Source organism: Neomonachus schauinslandi, chromosome 13 (genome assembly GCF_002201575.2).
Source record: "Neomonachus schauinslandi chromosome 13, ASM220157v2, whole genome shotgun sequence".
Classification (NCBI taxonomy): Eukaryota; Metazoa; Chordata; class Mammalia; order Carnivora; family Phocidae; genus Neomonachus; species Neomonachus schauinslandi.
The window spans coordinates 86,727,844-86,745,352 of NC_058415.1; the positions used below are offsets into that span (position 1 = coordinate 86,727,844).

A 17,509-nucleotide genomic window follows, 5' to 3' on the forward strand; every position below is an offset into this window, starting at 1 on the left:
TCTGTTTCCAGACATTGCAGCGTCTGTTTCTACGCTTGCTTTTCTGTTCCTGTGGTCCATCCATCTATCCCTACAATTAGCACCACATCGGCTGAATTCCTGTAGCTTTGTAGTTAAGTCTCCTCCCACCTTGTTCTTCCAAATTGTTGTAGCTATTCTTTTTTTTTTTTTTTTAAGATTTTATTTGTGAGAGAGAGAGCGCGCGAACGTGAGCAGGGGGAGGGGCAGAGGGAAAGAGAGAGAGAATCTCACGCAGACTCTGTGCTGAGTGTGGAGCCCGACTCAGGGCTTGATCCCACAACTCTGAGATTGTGACCTGAACCGAAATCAAGAGTCAGGCACTCAACTGACTGAGCCACCTGGGCGCCCCTGTTACTTACTTTTGTAGGTCACATACTCCAGACGGTTTTTTTCTCACCCAGTCATCTGGTGTCTTGCTCTAATGCATTTTTATTATTTCACATATTCTATCATCTGATCATTTAATAAGTATTTAACCAGTCAGCCCATAATGGGCACCTGGGTGGTTTCCAATTTTCCTAGGGCATAAATAACACTGTGATGAACATTCCTGTAACTGATTCTTGTCCTAGAATCTTTCCCAGACAATTGGCGTCCTCCCTCCTCCTGCGTCCTTCCCGGGCTCCGCCCAGTTCAGCAGGTCTTCTCTCCACCATATTCTGGGTTCTGTATAAGGGACCCGGATGAACCTGGAGTGGCCGCTGCACTGTGGGACTCCTAGCCTCCCGAGCCCCCAGCCCCTGGGTGGTCTCTTGCCCACTGCCTCCCAGGCTTTTCTTGGGTGCAGCCAGGGGTCTCCCACCTCACTGGTGGATGTTAATCCCTGACTTCTAGGAGGGCACAGTCTCCAGCTCAGAGTGAGGCCTCTGTTCCGGAAGAAGGAAAAGTAGCTGGACCAGAACTCAGGGGACAGCAAGGCACACACACTGCCTTATTGTCTTTTCTCAGCTGCCTGAGTTCAACCCGTTGATCTTTGTCCTCTCTTCAGGATCCTCTCCAAATTCCCCACCTCTTGGGACAGAGACCTGACCTGATCTGACCCAGCTCCCCATTGCCCTCCCCAAACTGCCCTCTCAGAGCTTCACATGAGGGCCGATTCTTTCTTTCTTTCTTATTTTCTTTCTTTCTTTCTTAGATTTTATTTATTTATTTGAGAGAGAAAGAAAGCTTGAGAGAGAGATCACATGCAAGGGGGAGGGGCAGAGGGAGAAGCAGACTCCCTGCTGAGCAGGGAGCCTGATGCGGGGGGCTCAATCCCAGGACCCTGAGATTGTGACATGAGCTGAAGGCAGACGCTTAATGACTGAGCCACCCAGGCGCCTGCTTGGTTTCTTTCTCTTTCTCTTTTCTTTTCTCTTCCTTTTTCTCTTCTCTTCTTTCTTTCTTTCTTCTCTGTTTCTTTGGAACTCTGATATTTTTTCAATCACAAAGATAATGCACGCTGGTTAAAAAAAAAAGTTTCCAGGGCACCTGGGTGGCTCAGTTGGTTAAGCGACTGCCTTCGGCTCAGGTCATGATCCTGGAGTCCTGGGATCGAGTCCCGCGTCCCGCATCGGGCTCCCTGCTCAGCAGGGAGTCTGCTTCTCCCTCTGACCCTCCCCCCTCTCATGCTCTCTCTATCTCATTCTCTCTCTCAAATAAATAAATAAAATCTTTAAAAAAAAAGTTTCCTTTCATTCGGTTTCTTATTCCCACTCCGAGAAGGCGTCCCTCCGCACAGGGCAGGGACTGTTGGTCAAGGGTTTATCAGAATGGGACTGTATTTATTTATTTTTCTGGATCTCGCTTTTTTCCACATTGGTATTACAAACAGAGCTCCTTGGTTCCATTGAAAAGGCCATGGTGCGTTCTAGTGGCAGGAAGTGCTTACTGCCCGCCTACTGTGGGCCAGGCCCCGCCTACCTGTTTCTCTGCCAGGTGTCTGCCGGCCCTGCGGGTGCTTTGCTTCTTCCATTTCCTTCCTTTCTGGTCCTGTTCTGTGCACTTCCCAATCACCCCTAACTGTCTGTTGAAGTCAGGATTGCTCTGGGGGGCCAGGCCCATGTCTGCTTCAGCCCCCTTCCACAGATGGGGGTGCTAAGGCTCAGAGACATGAAGACGCCTGCCCAGGGTCACTCCAGCACCCAGGGCAGAGGCCCGACTGGCCCAGCCGTCCCTCCAGCGCTAAGTTCACGTCATGTAGCTCAGGGCTTGCTCTCCACCTGACCCAGGGCCCACACACAGGCAGTTTGGGAAGCCTCATTTCTGTGCCTTCTGATAGTCTTGAAAGCTTGGCGGGGTTTCTGTTCCCACACCCCTAGTTTATGGATGGGGAGACCAATGTGCCACCTTTTAGGAGAGGAGTCCTGGCTCCTGGACACGCTGTTCCCTCCCTGCCGGCTACACGCAGGGGTGGCCAGGAAAAGGGGATGTCTGGTGGCATCAGCAGCTCTAGAATCAAGCCTTGTTGGCTGACCTCAGGGTGGGACGCAGTCGGAAGGGAGGCATCCAGGGTGGGCACAGGCCTGAGATCACACGCCCCTGGGCACCTTGACCACCTTTTTTTTTTTTAAGATTTTATTTATTTATTTGGAGAGAATGAGAGAGAGAGAGAGAGCATGAGAAGGGGGAGGGTCAGAGGGAGAAGCAGACTCCCTGCCGGGCAGAAGTCCGATGCGGGACTCGATCCTGGAACTCCAGGATCATGACCTGAGCCGAAGGCAGTGGCTTAACCAACTGAGCCACCCAGCCGCCCCCTTGACCACCTTTTACAAACTGTGGTCACATTCACGACAGAGTCTCTGCTCTGGGACAGGGAAACAGGCCGTGGGAGAGAAGCTGTTCCACACGTCTGCTAGGAGGCCATACCGGTTAGGGAGGGCCCAGTGCAGGGAGGGGATGAACACACTGCCTGCAGGAAATGGCCTGAAAAGGGTGCTTTCTGTAACTGGGAAGGAAGATCCCCACTTCCTTGAGTCTGCCCGTTTCCCTGTGGTGCTCTCCTGACCGGACCGGCTGTGTCCCAGGGCAGCTGCTATGTGGGATCTGCTCTAGCGGCGTGCCCCCTGGAGGCGCTGCATGCCTGGGCTCCCCCGTGGATCTGGCTTTGAAGGTAGGCCTCTGTCACTTACAGGTGAAGTTGGGCACATGGCTTCTCTCTCTGAGCCTCGGTTTCCCTATCTGTAAAATGGGTATGGGGAATATTTCGGCCTTAAAAAGGAAGGGAATTCTGACATCCATGCTAAAACATGGATGAGGGCTTTCTATTAACTGAAATAAGCCAGACATCAAGAGACCAATACTGTTACAATTCCACCTTTATGAAGTACCTAGGGCAGTCAACTTTATAGAGACAGAAAGTAGAGGGGCACCTGGGTGGCTCCGTCGGTTAAGCGTCCGACTCTTGATTTTGATTCAGGTCCTGATCTCAGGGTTGTGAGATCGAGTCCTGCATCCGGCTCTGTGCCGGGCGTGGAGCCGGCTTAAGATTTTCTCTCTTCCGGGGCGCCTGGGTGGCTCAGTTGGTTAAGCGACTGCCTTCGGCTCAGGTCATGATCCTGGAGTCCCGGGATCGAGTCCCACATTGGGCTTCCTGCTCAGCAGGGAGTCTGCTTCTCCCTCTGACCCTCCTCCCTCTCATGCTCTCTGTCTCTCATTTTCTCTCTCGCAAATAAATAAAATCTTAAAAAAAAAAAAAAAGATTTTCTCTCTTCCGGGGCGCCTGGGTGGCTCAGTCATTAAGCGTCTGCCTTGGGCTCAGGTCATGATCCCAGGGTCCTGGGATCGAGCCCCGCATCGGGCTCCCTGCTCAGCGGGAAGCCTGCTTCTCCCTCTCCCACTCCCCCTGCTTGTGTTCCCTCTCTCGCTGTTGCTGTCTCTATCAAATAAATAAAATCTTAAAAAAAAAAGAAAAGATTTTCTCTCTTCCCCTCTCCCTCTGTCTCCCACCCCATCTCTCTCTCTCTCTCAAAAAAAAAAAAAAAAGTAGAATGATGGTGGCCGGGGTCTGGTGAAGGGGAAATGGGGAGCTAGAGTTTACCTGGGGACAGGGTTTCAGTTTAGCCAGACGGAAGCCTCCTGGAGACCATGGTGGTAGCGGCTGCACAATGGAAGTATACTTAATGACACTGAATTATACACCTAAAAAAGTTTAAAGGGGTAAATTTTATGCTATGTATATATTACCCGAATAAAACAATCTTGAGAAAAAAATGGGTGGGGGCGCCTGCCTGGCTCAGTCGGTAGAGCATGACTCATGACTCTTGATCTCAGGATTGTGAATTCACCACGTTGGGTGGAGAGCTTACTTTAAAAAAAAACAAAACACAAAAAAACGGTGCCAGAACAATGTGCATGTCCTGGACTTGGCTATGAGTCTTCAGTCTGGGAACGGGAGCTGCCCCCCGCCTCCGTGGGTGTTTAGTGCCCTTGAGTCACTGGCTCCTGGAGCTGGTCCCTGCGTGGAGATCCCTACCTGGGGGGTCTGTTTCCTTCCCCAGGGCCCTCTGGGTTGGGAGGGCCGGGAGCCTCTGCTTCCTCCCCATCAGGATGTGTAGCCCTGCCCACATCCACCCGAAACTCACTGCTGCCCTGCCTCCCCGCCACACCCGGGCCCGGCCCTGTCCTGCCCCCCTCTCACGCCCTCTCTTGAGACCCACTGATTTTGTTGAGTACCTACTGTGTTCCGGAGACTTCTGCCCTGAAGGGGCATGATGAGGAGGTGCCAGAACTGCCTGCCTGCCCCACTGTGCGCTAAGCACGGTGAAAGCCTACAATTCTGTGGACGCTTCCTAGCAGCACCGTGAGGTGTTTGGGCAGAACCTGGGGCCGAGAGCCAGTGAGGTCCTCACCCAAGGCCCTGCAGTGAGGTCAAGGCGGGCAGAACCCAGCTCAGCCTTCTTGGCCCCTGGCTTCCCCCCACATCCTCAGCAAGAGCTACTTGAGAGCAGGCTGCCCCAACCACCTAGCTGTTTCTTCTCGGGGGCCTGGTTGCGGGGCAGGCGCCCCTTCCCTGGCATCCCTGCGGACTAAGGCCTGGGGTTTGGCACCTGTGTCTTCTTCCCAGTTTTCTCCCAAAACCCCGTCAGAGAGAGGCGGTGACGTGTCCCAGAGTTGCACAGTGAGTTGGTGGCAGAGTCGGTGGCAGAAACACGGGGCAGCTAGAGGGTGATCCCCACCCTCCAGACAGGCCACCCCCACGAGGTGGGTCCTGCGCTGGCCTCCCAGCTCTGCCTTCCCGAGCCAGGGTGCCTGGCTCTGTCCCCCGCACCTCCACGAAGGCCTTCTCAGCAGGGAGGTGGCATCTGTCTCTCGGGCTGTAGCCCTAGCTGCCCCTTGCCCTGTCCCAGGCTCTCCCTCTCCCACTGCTGCGCACACGCTCACACTGGACCGAGAGGCCCCTGAGGCATGGACACACCTTGGTCATTTTTATTGTCCCCGGAGGGCTGAGCCAAGGGCGGGATGGCAGCGAGTTCAGGATGTGCTGGAGACCCGGTGTTTGGGGCCGGGGGAGGGTAAGAGCCAGCCGAACCAGACCGGAACAGACAATGGATGGGGCTGTTTCCTCCCTCTCTCAGCCTCCCGTTCCCTCACCTGTAAACGGAGCAGTGAACAGTTTCCACCTCGGAAGTCAAGAGGCGACATGTGCAAAGAAAGCCCCGGGTCAGCAGGGGCCCAGAGGCAACTCCGCACTGGAGGGTCCTCACTGGGATGGCACACCCACTCTCCCTCCAAAACTCGGAGGCTGCAACCACATCCTGCCTGGTCATAAACTGCACCGCCCCCAGTGTCTGGCGTCCTCTTTCTGGACACTGCAGGGGCAGGCTGTTGCATGCCCTCAGGCCCTCTGGCTTGGCCCCTCCTCCCTTCCTGTCCCCAGCCTTTGGGTGCCTGCCTGGATGTGGACTTGGGGAACTGGGAAGGGAGGGACAAGTGTCCGGGTTTCTTTCAGCTGGAGGCCGGCTGTATGATTCAGCGGGCCCTCCCCTGGAGTGCCCCTTTCCCAGGAGTGTGGGTGGTATGAGGAGCCAGCTGGTCATTAGAGGCCCGGGCCTTCCTGTGGGGTGGCCATTCACCCTGGCCTGTGAGTCCTGGCCTCACCGGGAAGGCTGACCTCTGGGCTGGAGCTGGTGGCCCAGGGCGGGTGGTGGCATCTGCTGGCCCCATCGTGACCTGAGTTCTGGGAACCCCAGGGGACAGGGAAGCTGGACTCCGGGGCGTGGTCTCTTGGCACTCTTGGCATAGTCAGGTGGACAGCGGGCCCGTGCAGCAATGAAGACGCAAATGGGGAGGTGGAGGGACAGGCCTGGGTTTGGTCTTGACTCTGCCCTGAGGAGTAGTAGAGTGACGTTGGGCAGGTGACTTTACTTCCCTGAGCTTTGCTCCTTACACACACGCGTGGATGCACACTGCCAGAGATAATATCATAAATGTGATGTCATCTAGCGTGGGGCGGAGACCAGTCTTGTTTTCTTGTCCTTTCTCTGCCCGGCCCCACCCCTTACCGTGCGTGCGTGTGCACGTGTGTGTCTGTGTCTGAGTCTCTCCCCTCAGGATCCTATATGGACATAATTACAAGCACCCTTGCAGAATTTTTTAAACTTCCCTATTTGTTTTACAAAAGTGAGTTCACATCGAGCCCCCTCTTGTACATTTAGATTTCCCACACTTTGAGGGAACCTCTTCCGGTCACTGGGGCAGGGTCTCGGCAGCTGGTTCCAAGTGAACTGAGAGTTTTCAGCACGCCCCTCTGGTCAGTCTGATCACGAACAGGATGGAGTCTGGCCAGGAATTCCCGAATGCTCCCGCTGGAATGCAGAGGGAGGCCACATTAGCAATCTGTTCGTGTGGCTCTTGACTTCGGTGCTCGGTCTCCGTGTCTGTTAAATGGGGAGACTGCCTGCCTTCCCCGGTGGTGGTTTCCCAGCTACCTGGTGACCACATGGCTTCTGGACAGAGGCCTATCGGTGGGCCCCCCTGTGAGTGGCAAGGCCGTGACTCCCAGCTGGACTCAAGGTGGAATTTTGGACAATGGGTCCGTTGTCTCCTGGGTCCCAGTCGGCCAGGCTGCCCTGTGGTAACCCTGTCCTGTGGGTCCTTTTCAGGTTGAACCATGATTCCAGTGACGGAGCTCCGATACTTTGCAGACACACAGCCAGCATACCGGATCCTGAAGCCATGGTGGGACGTGTTCACCGACTACATCTCCATTGTCATGCTGATGATTGCGGTCTTCGGGGGCACGCTGCAGGTCACCCAGGACAAGATGATCTGCCTGCCTTGTAAATGGGTCACCAAGGACTCCTGCAATGACTCCTTCCGGGGCTGGGCAGCCCCGGGCCCAGAGCCCACCTACCCCAACACCACATTGCTGCCGACCCCTGGCCCGGGCCCCACGGGCATCAAGTACGACCTGGACCGGCACCAGTACAACTACGTGGACGCCGTCTGCTATGAGAACCGCCTGCACTGGTTCGCCAAGTACTTCCCTTACCTGGTGCTTCTGCACACGCTCATCTTCCTGGCCTGCAGCAACTTCTGGTTCAAGTTCCCACGCACCAGCTCGAAGCTGGAGCACTTCGTGTCTATCCTGCTCAAGTGCTTTGACTCGCCCTGGACCACCCGGGCCCTGTCCGAGACGGTGGTGGAAGAGAGCGACCCCAAGCCGGCCTTCAGCAAGATGAATGGCTCCATGGACAAGAAGTCGTCGACAGTCAGCGAAGACGTGGAGGCCACCGTGCCCATGCTGCAGCGGACCAAGTCCCGGATCGAGCAGGGCATCGTGGACCGCTCGGAGACGGGCGTGCTGGACAAGAAGGAGGGGGAGCAGGCCAAGGCGCTCTTTGAGAAGGTGAAGAAGTTCCGTACCCACGTGGAGGAGGGGGACATCGTGTACCGCCTGTACATGCGGCAGACCATCATCAAGGTGATCAAGTTCATCCTCATCATCTGCTACACCGTCTACTACGTGCACAACATCAAGTTCGATGTGGACTGCACCGTGGACATAGAGAGCCTGACGGGCTACCGCACCTACCGCTGTGCCCACCCCCTGGCCACGCTCTTCAAGATCCTGGCGTCCTTCTACATCAGCCTGGTCATCTTCTACGGGCTCATCTGCATGTACACGCTGTGGTGGATGCTGCGGCGCTCTCTCAAGAAGTACTCGTTCGAGTCCATCCGCGAGGAGAGCAGCTACAGCGACATCCCCGACGTCAAGAATGACTTCGCCTTCATGCTGCACCTCATCGACCAGTACGACCCGCTCTACTCGAAGCGCTTTGCCGTCTTCCTCTCGGAGGTGAGCGAGAACAAGCTACGGCAGCTGAACCTCAACAACGAGTGGACGCTGGACAAGCTGCGGCAGCGGCTCACCAAGAACGCGCAGGACAAGCTGGAGCTGCACCTGTTCATGCTCAGCGGCATCCCCGACACCGTGTTCGACCTGGTGGAGCTGGAGGTGCTGAAGCTGGAGCTGATCCCGGACGTGACCATCCCGCCCAGCATCGCCCAGCTCACAGGCCTCAAGGAGCTGTGGCTGTACCACACGGCGGCCAAGATCGAGGCGCCTGCCCTGGCCTTCCTGCGTGAGAACCTGCGGGCCCTGCACATCAAGTTCACGGACATCAAGGAGATCCCGTTGTGGATCTACAGCCTGAAGACCCTGGAGGAGTTGCACCTGACGGGCAACCTGAGCGCCGAGAACAACCGCTACATCGTCATCGACGGGCTGCGCGAGCTCAAGCGCCTCAAGGTGCTGCGGCTCAAGAGCAACCTGAGCAAGCTGCCGCAGGTGGTCACCGACGTGGGCGTGCACCTGCAGAAGCTGTCCATCAACAACGAGGGCACCAAGCTCATCGTCCTCAACAGCCTCAAGAAGATGGTGAACCTGACTGAGCTGGAGCTGATCCGCTGCGACCTGGAGCGGATCCCACACTCCATCTTCAGCCTCCACAACCTGCAGGAGATCGACCTCAAGGACAACAACCTCAAGACCATCGAGGAGATCATCAGCTTCCAGCACCTGCACCGCCTCACCTGCCTTAAGCTGTGGTACAACCACATCGCCTACATCCCCATCCAGATCGGCAACCTCACGAGCCTCGAGCGCCTCTACCTGAACCGCAACAAGATTGAGAAGATCCCCACCCAGCTCTTCTACTGCCGCAAGCTGCGCTATCTGGACCTCAGCCACAACAACCTGACCTTCCTCCCCGCCGACATTGGCCTCCTGCAGAACCTCCAGAACCTGGCTGTCACGGCCAACCGGGTGAGGGGCCTGGCCGTGGCTCTGGGGAGGGGGGTGGGCAGTTTGCTCAGGAGGCGCAGCGTCTCGGGGTGGTCGGATCCTCACCCATCGTTCCCAGAACCATCCAGGAGGGGCTTGTTGGGAATACAGATTCCTGGGGGCCCCCCTGCCCAGACCTGTTGACTCGGGATCTCTGGGCTGGGGACCCTGTCTTTGCCACAGAATGTTGCAGAGTCCTCCTCCTGGGAGGGATGGTGTCGTCAGGCGGGGTCGGTCCCCCGAGGTGACTTGGGGTGGGTTTCTCATAGGCAGGGACGTGTAGGGACAAGAGGTCCCAGGGCTGGGTTGTGGGAGGCAGGACTTAGCCTGGAGCCTGTTCTAGACCACATCTGGAGCCGAGGGGCCAGTCTGGGTCCACGAGGGACAGAAACCGTGGGTGGCTGGTGCTCACCGAGGCCGAGCCGGGTGGTCTCTGCAGCTCTTGGCCCCGCTCACACCCTTCCCCCTCTGCTTGTCACCACCTGCCTTTCTGGAGAGGAAATTGTGCAAACCATCTCAGGCCGGCAGTATGGGAGGCCACGCCTTGGGAGACGCCCAGGAAACCATTGGTAGCCCTGTGTACCAGCCCCTTGCCTGGCCAGGGAAGCCCCCCACCCACAGGCCCCTTCTCAGAGGCAGGCGGGTGGGGTTGAGGGCCAGCTGATCCTGTGGCTTTGTGGTCTGGCCCCTGTAGTGCAAACTGAGCTGCAGCCACTGGAAGGACCGCCCCCTGCCCACCCCTCCTGGGGACCTGCGGAAAGGTGACCTGTTCCTGGTTCCTACTTTCAAGGTGGAGACACAGTGAGGCAGGTGGTGGTGGGAGCCCAAAGCCCGGGGTGCGGACTGTGGAGACCTGGTTCAGACACCACCCTGCAGCTCCCCTGCAAACGGTGGCACGAAGTAGCCCACGCCGTGCGGGGCACGATGCTCCCGACAGGAACTCTCTCCAGCAGCCTCAGATGCATAGGCGGGCGGTCCCCTGAAATGCGCCCCCCCCCCCCCAGCCCCCGGCCCCAGGAAGGGACACACCTTCTCCAATGTCACTCAGATTGGAGGGTCTGGGCCCCCCTCCCCTCTTCCCTAAGCCTCTCTTACTGCAAACCAACCTGACTCTTCCATATATCAGAGTTTGACTCTGATATATGGAAGAGTCACAAACTCTATCTTCCTCCCCCAAATTATGACCGTGAGTGGCCAAGGACGAAGGTCAGATCCCAGATTGCTTCACGTGGGAGCATCTGCCCCCAGGGCCTGGGACAGGCCACAGATCAGGAAAATTGGACTCCTGGGGGGAAGCCACGTGTGGGGAGCACCAGACAGACCCCAGCCTCTTCTTTAAGGCCTTCCCCCAGAGCACAGTGTGGGGGCCAGATTGCCCCTGGAGTTGGGTCCGACTAAGGCACCTCACGACCCTTTGTAACCTGCCTCCTCTGTCCCGGCTGCCCACAGGCTCTGCACCGGCTCTGTGTGGGCTCTGTGGGCACCCGGGGCTTGCTGGGCCCTGCTTCCTGGTGGAGGGCGCATCAGGCATCCAGCCTGGCTCGCAGTTCCGTCCCCTACCCCCAGCTCCTCACTGCTAGCAGGCCTGTTAGGTCACATCACGCCTGCTGCCTGGGGTCACCCCTCAGGAAAGGAGCTGGCCACAGGCTTGCTGTCGGAGGAAGGAGACCCTCTGCACGCCCTGTTTAGCACACTGCTTAATCACATCCTGTCTCCGCCCCTGGAATGCCAGAGGCCTTTGTAGGGAAAAAGTTCACTTGGGCTGATCCTTGTCAGGCCCATCCTTTTTTTCAAAATTTTTAAAAATTATTTTTACTTTTTTAACTTCTTAATTTTTTTTTATTAACATATAATGTATTATTTGTTTCAGGGGTACAGGTCTGTAATTCATCAGTGTTGCACAATTCACAGCGCTCACCATAGCACATACCCTCCCCAGTGTCCATCACACAGCCACCCCATCCCTCCCACCCAAGGCCCATCCTTTTAAGCTGGAGCCCCTCTCCTCCTCCTCTGTGAGCCACCCGGGGCTGCAGGTAAACAGGGAGGGGTGGGTGTGACCCGGCTCAGGCCCTTAGCTGCTCTTTCCCCATGTTTAAACTCACGTGAATAGGCGCGAAAGATGCGTTCATTTGTCTACAGATCCATTTATTCATTCTTTCATTGATTTGGCAAATGGTTTTCGCGCACTCCTAGGGTAGAGGAAGGTGCTAGGGACACAGGGACAAATAAAGCCCACTGGCTGCCCATCTAGAGGCTCCTGGGCACACACAGGAGTGGTCTCACCCCAGATTTAGGGCAGGCCTCCTGGAGGAAGGGACATCTCCCCTGGCCCTGAAGATGAGGGGAAGTTAGCCAGATGAAGAGGAATTGGAGAGTCTAGTAGGTTTTGTCAGTGGGAGGAGGAGCGGTGAGTTGAGCAGCCCCTGGAATTTGGACTTTCCTCTGAGACCAGGGCTGGAAGAGAGTCCTGTTCTTCCCACTCGTTTCCATCAGATCTCCTTTGTTCCCCTCGTCTGGTGACGTGGATCTTGGCTTTTCCGTTCAGTGCCTGACACACAGCAGATGTTCACCAAATTCTCTGAGTAGATGAAGAAACGAGCTAACTTATCATTGGGAGAGATTGTTCTTGCTGCAGTGTGAGGGGGGTGGATTTGAGGGGCAAGATGAGAGGGTTCAAGAGCTGGCAGAAAACCCAGGTGCAGCCATCAGCAGGGGTGAAGCCTGGACTGAGGCTGCCCTGGGTGGAGCGACTTTGGTGGGACAATCCACAGGATGGGGCTGGATTGGATGGGGGAGAAGGGGAGAGGTCTGAGTGACTTGGGGTTTCTCAGTTGGCTGCCTGGGAAGATGGGTCACTGAAACAGGATGCAGGAGGAGTCACTGGTTTTCAGAGAGGAGAGTGTATGTCCCATGTTGGGTGTCTGGAGCCCCTGGGACATCCAAGGGACCATACTGAGTCAGCCTGAAGCTCAAGGAGTCCTCCTTATCCCCGCCTGGGATCCTGGATGAAGAGGGGTCCTTATCGAGATCATCGGGGGTAGAGGACGGAGGGAGAGAGGAGTCTGGCTCAAGCCTTTGGGGTCGAAGCGGAAGAGTGAGGCCAGGCAGGAGTGTGTGGGCTTACAGCGAGTGGGACAGTTGGGTGAAGGAACGGATTCAGGTCTAGTGGATTAGGAGGGACTGTTGGTGACTCTGGCCAGATAGTTTTGGGGGTGGACAGGGCAGAAGCTGGATCACAGCTGAAGAGAGACAGCATGTTTTTCCACATGGTTTGTCGGGAGGTGGGGAGGGCGATGGAGCAGCCCCAGAGGCTTCTGGGAAGATCGTCTCTTTTTTCAAAGACTAAGTGGACTTGAGGCTACTTCAGTGCTAAGTGCTACTTCAGAGCCATCGAGGTTCCTGGGAGGTAGGAGAGGGCAGGATCAGGGTGATAGGGCAGGACCCCAAGCCTTTGGCAGCCGAGTGACAGAAGTGTCTGCGGGAAGAGGACAGGTCCAAAGGACAGGGGTGGCTGTGGTGGGCGCTGAGCTATTGGAGCACCTCTCTTTCCTCTGTGGGACCTGGAGAGAGCTCACTGGCTAGGGCCGGGGCTACTGGGGAGGGGGCGTTTTAGGGAGGGAGCTCTGCATGTGAACCCCAGCTGTGGCACTCACTGGGTCAAGCCTTTCGTGCTGCCCTGACCCCTCTCTGAGCCACCAGAGGAGTCCACTGTCGGGGGGGGAGCGGGCTCTTTGGGAGGCTCAGGCCCCTCAGTCCTGCCAGAGCCCTGTCATGCCCTCTCACCTTCATGTCCCTGACCTGCAGCCCTGCTCACCTGGAGGCCACCTTGGCTCCATCCCTGACCGCTGGGCACAACAGTGACTGTTTCTGGAGGCCCAGGTTGGGGGTCTCTTTTAAAACAAGTCACCCAAGATCCAAGTCTGCCCAGAGGCCCTCAGCCATAGAGCATTGAAGGCGAGAGGCATTTCTCGTCCTACCTTTCATTCTACAGAGGGGGAAACTGAGGCCCAGGGAGGGAAAGGGACTTGCCAGTGAGTGCCATATTTGGCAGAATGGGAATACGGCACAGGCTCTGAATCAGAGGAAGCAAGGCTTGCTTACGTCCTCTCCTGAGCTTTCTGGCCATGCAGTCTTGCACATGTTGCATTTCACTTCTGCAGGCCTCAGCGGGAAAATGGGGACAGTGACAGAGCCACCTCACAGGGGTTATTAAACAGTCTCTCCATCATCCTCACGTGGGATCGCGTGGGGTCCCTCCTGCCCAGCCTTCTGAAGGAGACTGTTCTGGCAAATAGGCTCAGTGAGAACCCAGGTTTGTAGTCGACTCCTCGCAGAAGGGCAGGGAAGAAGGTGGCCAGAGACACAGTAGGTCCCCACTCGGGCCCCACCGACGCTCCTCGCTCCACCGACGGTGTGGACAGATAGCAGAGCACGAGCTGATGAACCGGGTTCAATCTTGCCTCCACCATGTTCCAGCTGTGAACCTCTGGGCAGGTTAGCTTCTTTAGGGCCTCCTCGGTGAAATGTTACCCCATCTGGGAAGCAGAAGAAGTGTTTATAGGGTATTTACAGGGGGTTCTGATGGGTATATGAGGTAAGAGCATCAGTGCTCAGAGCCAGCCCGCTGTGTAGGAAGCTGCGTGGGGATGTCACCCGTCATCAAATTTTGCAAACTAGGAGGGGAATGGCCAATATTGGGCTCCCTGCACTCATGATCAGGGTGTGACTTGACTGAGGCCCAGGACAGGGAGGTGACAGAGCTGGGGTCCCCACCCCTATTGGAGGGCTCCTCGCAGTTCTCAGCAACTGGGGTGTGTGATTTTCTCAGCATGCCGTTCTCCCATCCAAGTAATAACCAGGCCCGACCCTGCTTAGCTTCCGAGATCAGACGAGATCGGGCGCGTTCAAGGTGGTATGGCTGTAGACCATGCCGTTCTCTTTCATAAATTATTCTTAAACCAGGCAGGCCCCACAGCCTGGCTCCTGATGAGCCCTGGGCAATGGAGGAGGGGGCAGAGTTGATAGTAGCTGGCCAGTGTGACATGCTTCTTCGGGTGCCAAGCGCTGGGAGACAGTGGGGAACCAGGGGGCCCCAGCCCTGCCTTCTCAGAGCCTGGTCCGGGAGTGACAGGTGATCAAGCAGCTTCGCCACGGAGGGATCGGTGACGCCAGGGGCCATGGGCGCCCTAGTTTACCCAGGAGGTCAGGGAAAGCTTCCCGGAGAAAGTGACTGCGGAGCTGAGACTTCCCATACAGGTGGAGGTCAGCCAGGCTTTAGGCCAGACGGTGCTGCGTCCTGGGCCCAGGGAGCTGAAATGGGCTTCAGAGGGGATGCTGGTGCCTGGGACAGGGGTGGGGGTGGGGGGTGGGGAGAAGCCCCCGCCAAGGCCCCAGATCTGAGCTGTGCCCCTCACTTTGGCCCTCTGCTCCTGCCCTTCCAGATCGAGGCGCTGCCCCCGGAACTCTTCCAGTGCCGGAAGCTGAGGGCCCTGCACCTGGGCAACAACGTGCTGCAGTCACTGCCCTCACGGGTGGGCGAGCTGACCAACCTGACCCAGATCGAGCTGCGGGGCAACCGGCTGGAGTGCCTGCCCGTGGAGCTGGGCGAGTGTCCGTTGCTCAAGCGCAGCGGCCTGGTGGTGGAGGAGGACCTGTTTAACACGTTGCCACCCGAGGTGAAGGAGCGGCTGTGGAGGGCCGACAAGGAGCAGGCCTGAGCGCCGGCGGACAGCTGAGCACCGGGTCGCTGAGGAGTCCTCAGGGCCCAGGGACCCAGACACCCAGGGATGACCAGCCAGGCCTCAGCCAGGGCAGGAGCCTGGGGCTGGATGTTGGCTGGGCTGTGGCCACGGGACAGTACCTGAGGGGCTGGCCCCTTTCCTCCTTCTGAGACTCATGCCCCGCCAGGGCGGGCGCCTGTCGGGGAGAGCAGAGACCTGTGTCTTAGAGCGCAGTATTTGGACAATCAGGGCCTCCCCCCTGGAGGCCATCTCTGCCCTAGAGGCTGAGCTGATGCCAGAGGCCCGGGGACGCCCACTTAGCTCTTGGTATTTATTTTTCTCCACTTCGCATCCCCTCCCTCCGGATAACTTATACATTCCCAACAAAGTTCAGCTCCGATCGGGGGTATGTAAGGAAGGGTGGGCAGTTTCCCTTTTCCTTTTTTGGTGATGCCCCCGGCAGTACCACCCAGACTGGAGCAGAGGGGTCCAGGGAGAACCAGCCGTGACAGTTGCCCCAGGGGTGCTGGGCTGGGCTCTGGCGGTGTGGCCCAGGGGACAGCAGGCCGCCAGGTGGAAAGGCCAGGCCTGGGGCTGGTCTCATCAGTTTTAGATTTTTTTTTTTTTTTTTTAGGTAAAAAGAAAAAAAAGAACTTTTTTTTAAAGCTTTGAAAATTGATGGTTTGGGTATTAAAAAGAAAAAAAAAACACTAAAAAAAAAACAAAAAAAAACCCCACAAAAGACAGTGAAGGCCAGTGAGTTGGGGTCTCAGGGCAGGACGGCAGCTTCCCTTGAGCAGAGCAGCAAGATACTGAACTGTTTCCTTCCCCCCTGGGGTGCGGGCTGCAGGATGTCTTTGAGTCTGGTGTGACCTTGGTCCAGGAGTTCTGTTTTTTCCTCTCCTCTCCAGGGAGGGGTTTTTTGTTTTGTTTTGTTTTGTTTTTGGTGTCTTGTTTTCTTTTTCCTCCATGTGTCTTGGCAGGCACTCATTTCTGTGGCTGTTGGCCAAAGGGAATGTTCTGGAGCTGCCAAGAAAGGAGGAGACTCGGGTTGGCTAATCCCCGGATGAACGGTGCTCCATCCTCCCCATCCGTCCCTCGTCACAGTGTTAAGGAGCCAGGAGGAGCTACCTCGCCCGGACTCTGCTTTCCCACCTCATGTGTCATGAGTTTGCCCAGTGACACCCCTAGCCTCAACCACTGACATCAGCCCTGTCGCCGCCTGGTCCTTCAGAAGAGACACTTGGAGGCGGGGTCATGGGTGGGGAGGTCGCCGCTGGGAGGGGCAGGCTCCCCAGGTTTGGGTTTCCAATTTCTTTCCCAGGCGCCAGGCACACACAGCCCTCTTGGCGCCTGGTGGCAAGAAGCCACCTCACTTTAGATCAGTCACGGGGTCCCTGCATTAGAAGGGTTTCCCGCCTTAGATCAATCACTTGGACACTAAGGCACGTTTTAGCGTCTCTTGTCTTAACGATTATGTCCATTTGTCTGTCCATTTGTGTTTTCTGCGTCATGTCAGCAGATGTAATCCTCAGAAATAATGCACACTAGCCTTTGACAACCATGAAGCAATCCGTTACATGAGGGTCTGAACTTGTAGACTCCGTTCAAATATCAAATAAATCTATAACAGAAAGTAGCCTTTGGAGATCTCCGTGTCGTGCGGGGGACCCTACCCTCAGCTCTCTGGGTCCCGCTGGGCCCTGTGGACTGGTTTGTTGAATGGCCACTGATGGGCATCTAGAAGGTGGGTAACTGCCCCTCTCCCTGCCCTTTGGAGGCCGCTACTGGGCGTGGGCTGGACAGAGCGCCTGCTGCATGTCAGGCGTGGCATGGGCCGGGGGTCCTGCCGCTGGCCTGGTCACCTGTGGTTTGAGCCTTCATGAGCTTTGATGGGTGGGGGGACCGGGGTGGGGAGGGGGACACTGGAATGGGAGCCAGTAGTCTCCATTCTTGTCCCAGCTCTATTATTCCCTGCATGAAGCCAGGCTCACCCCTTCCCTCCTACGGCCTCCATATCCCCATCTGTGCAACGGGCGTTTCCACTCCATGCTCTCATAGGTCCATCGTAATTCCCAGCAGCCATTCCCCCGGGCTCTGCAGAGGTGGGGCTGAGAGTCACTGTGGGGGAGCCGGCTCCTAGCCCCTTTGGGAGCCTGCTGAAGGTGCTGGGGTCCATTGCAGAGGCTTAGGGCGATGGGCAGAGCTGCCTTCAAATCGTAGCCCTGCCATTTATCTGATGTGGAAGCACAGTTTCCTTGTTTGTAACATCAGGCTGGTATCGGCAACCTTGCAGGACTGTTCTGAGGCTTACTTGAAGTTGCCTCTTAGTTGGCAAATAGTTGGCTTTTAATGCCCAATAACTGATATCCTCCTCCTGGACCAGTGAGGTTTGCGCTGGGCTGCCATGCGGACCCAGGGGCAGGGGGCTTTTGGTGAAGAAGAAAGGCCATTGTGTCTGACCTCCGCCTTAGTAATTAGGCCTTAGCTGCTGCTTGGG

The 17,509-nt window shown here is 56.7% G+C and overlaps 1 protein-coding gene across 1 annotated transcript in view; it reads left to right on the top strand.

Annotated features, from left to right (window-relative positions):
* Window positions 1-16,642, top strand: part of LRRC8A (leucine rich repeat containing 8 VRAC subunit A) — a 28,351-nt gene extending 11,709 nt beyond the window's left edge. Inside the window, exons 3-4 of the mRNA XM_021691474.2 lie at window positions 7,104-9,268; window positions 14,731-16,642. Of these exons, the coding sequence (XP_021547149.1) occupies window positions 7,112-9,268; window positions 14,731-15,006 (2,433 nt within the window). The 5' untranslated portion in view covers window positions 7,104-7,111 and the 3' untranslated portion in view covers window positions 15,007-16,642. The remainder of the gene's footprint in view (window positions 1-7,103; window positions 9,269-14,730) is intronic.
* Window positions 16,643-17,509: the final 867 nt, after the last annotated feature.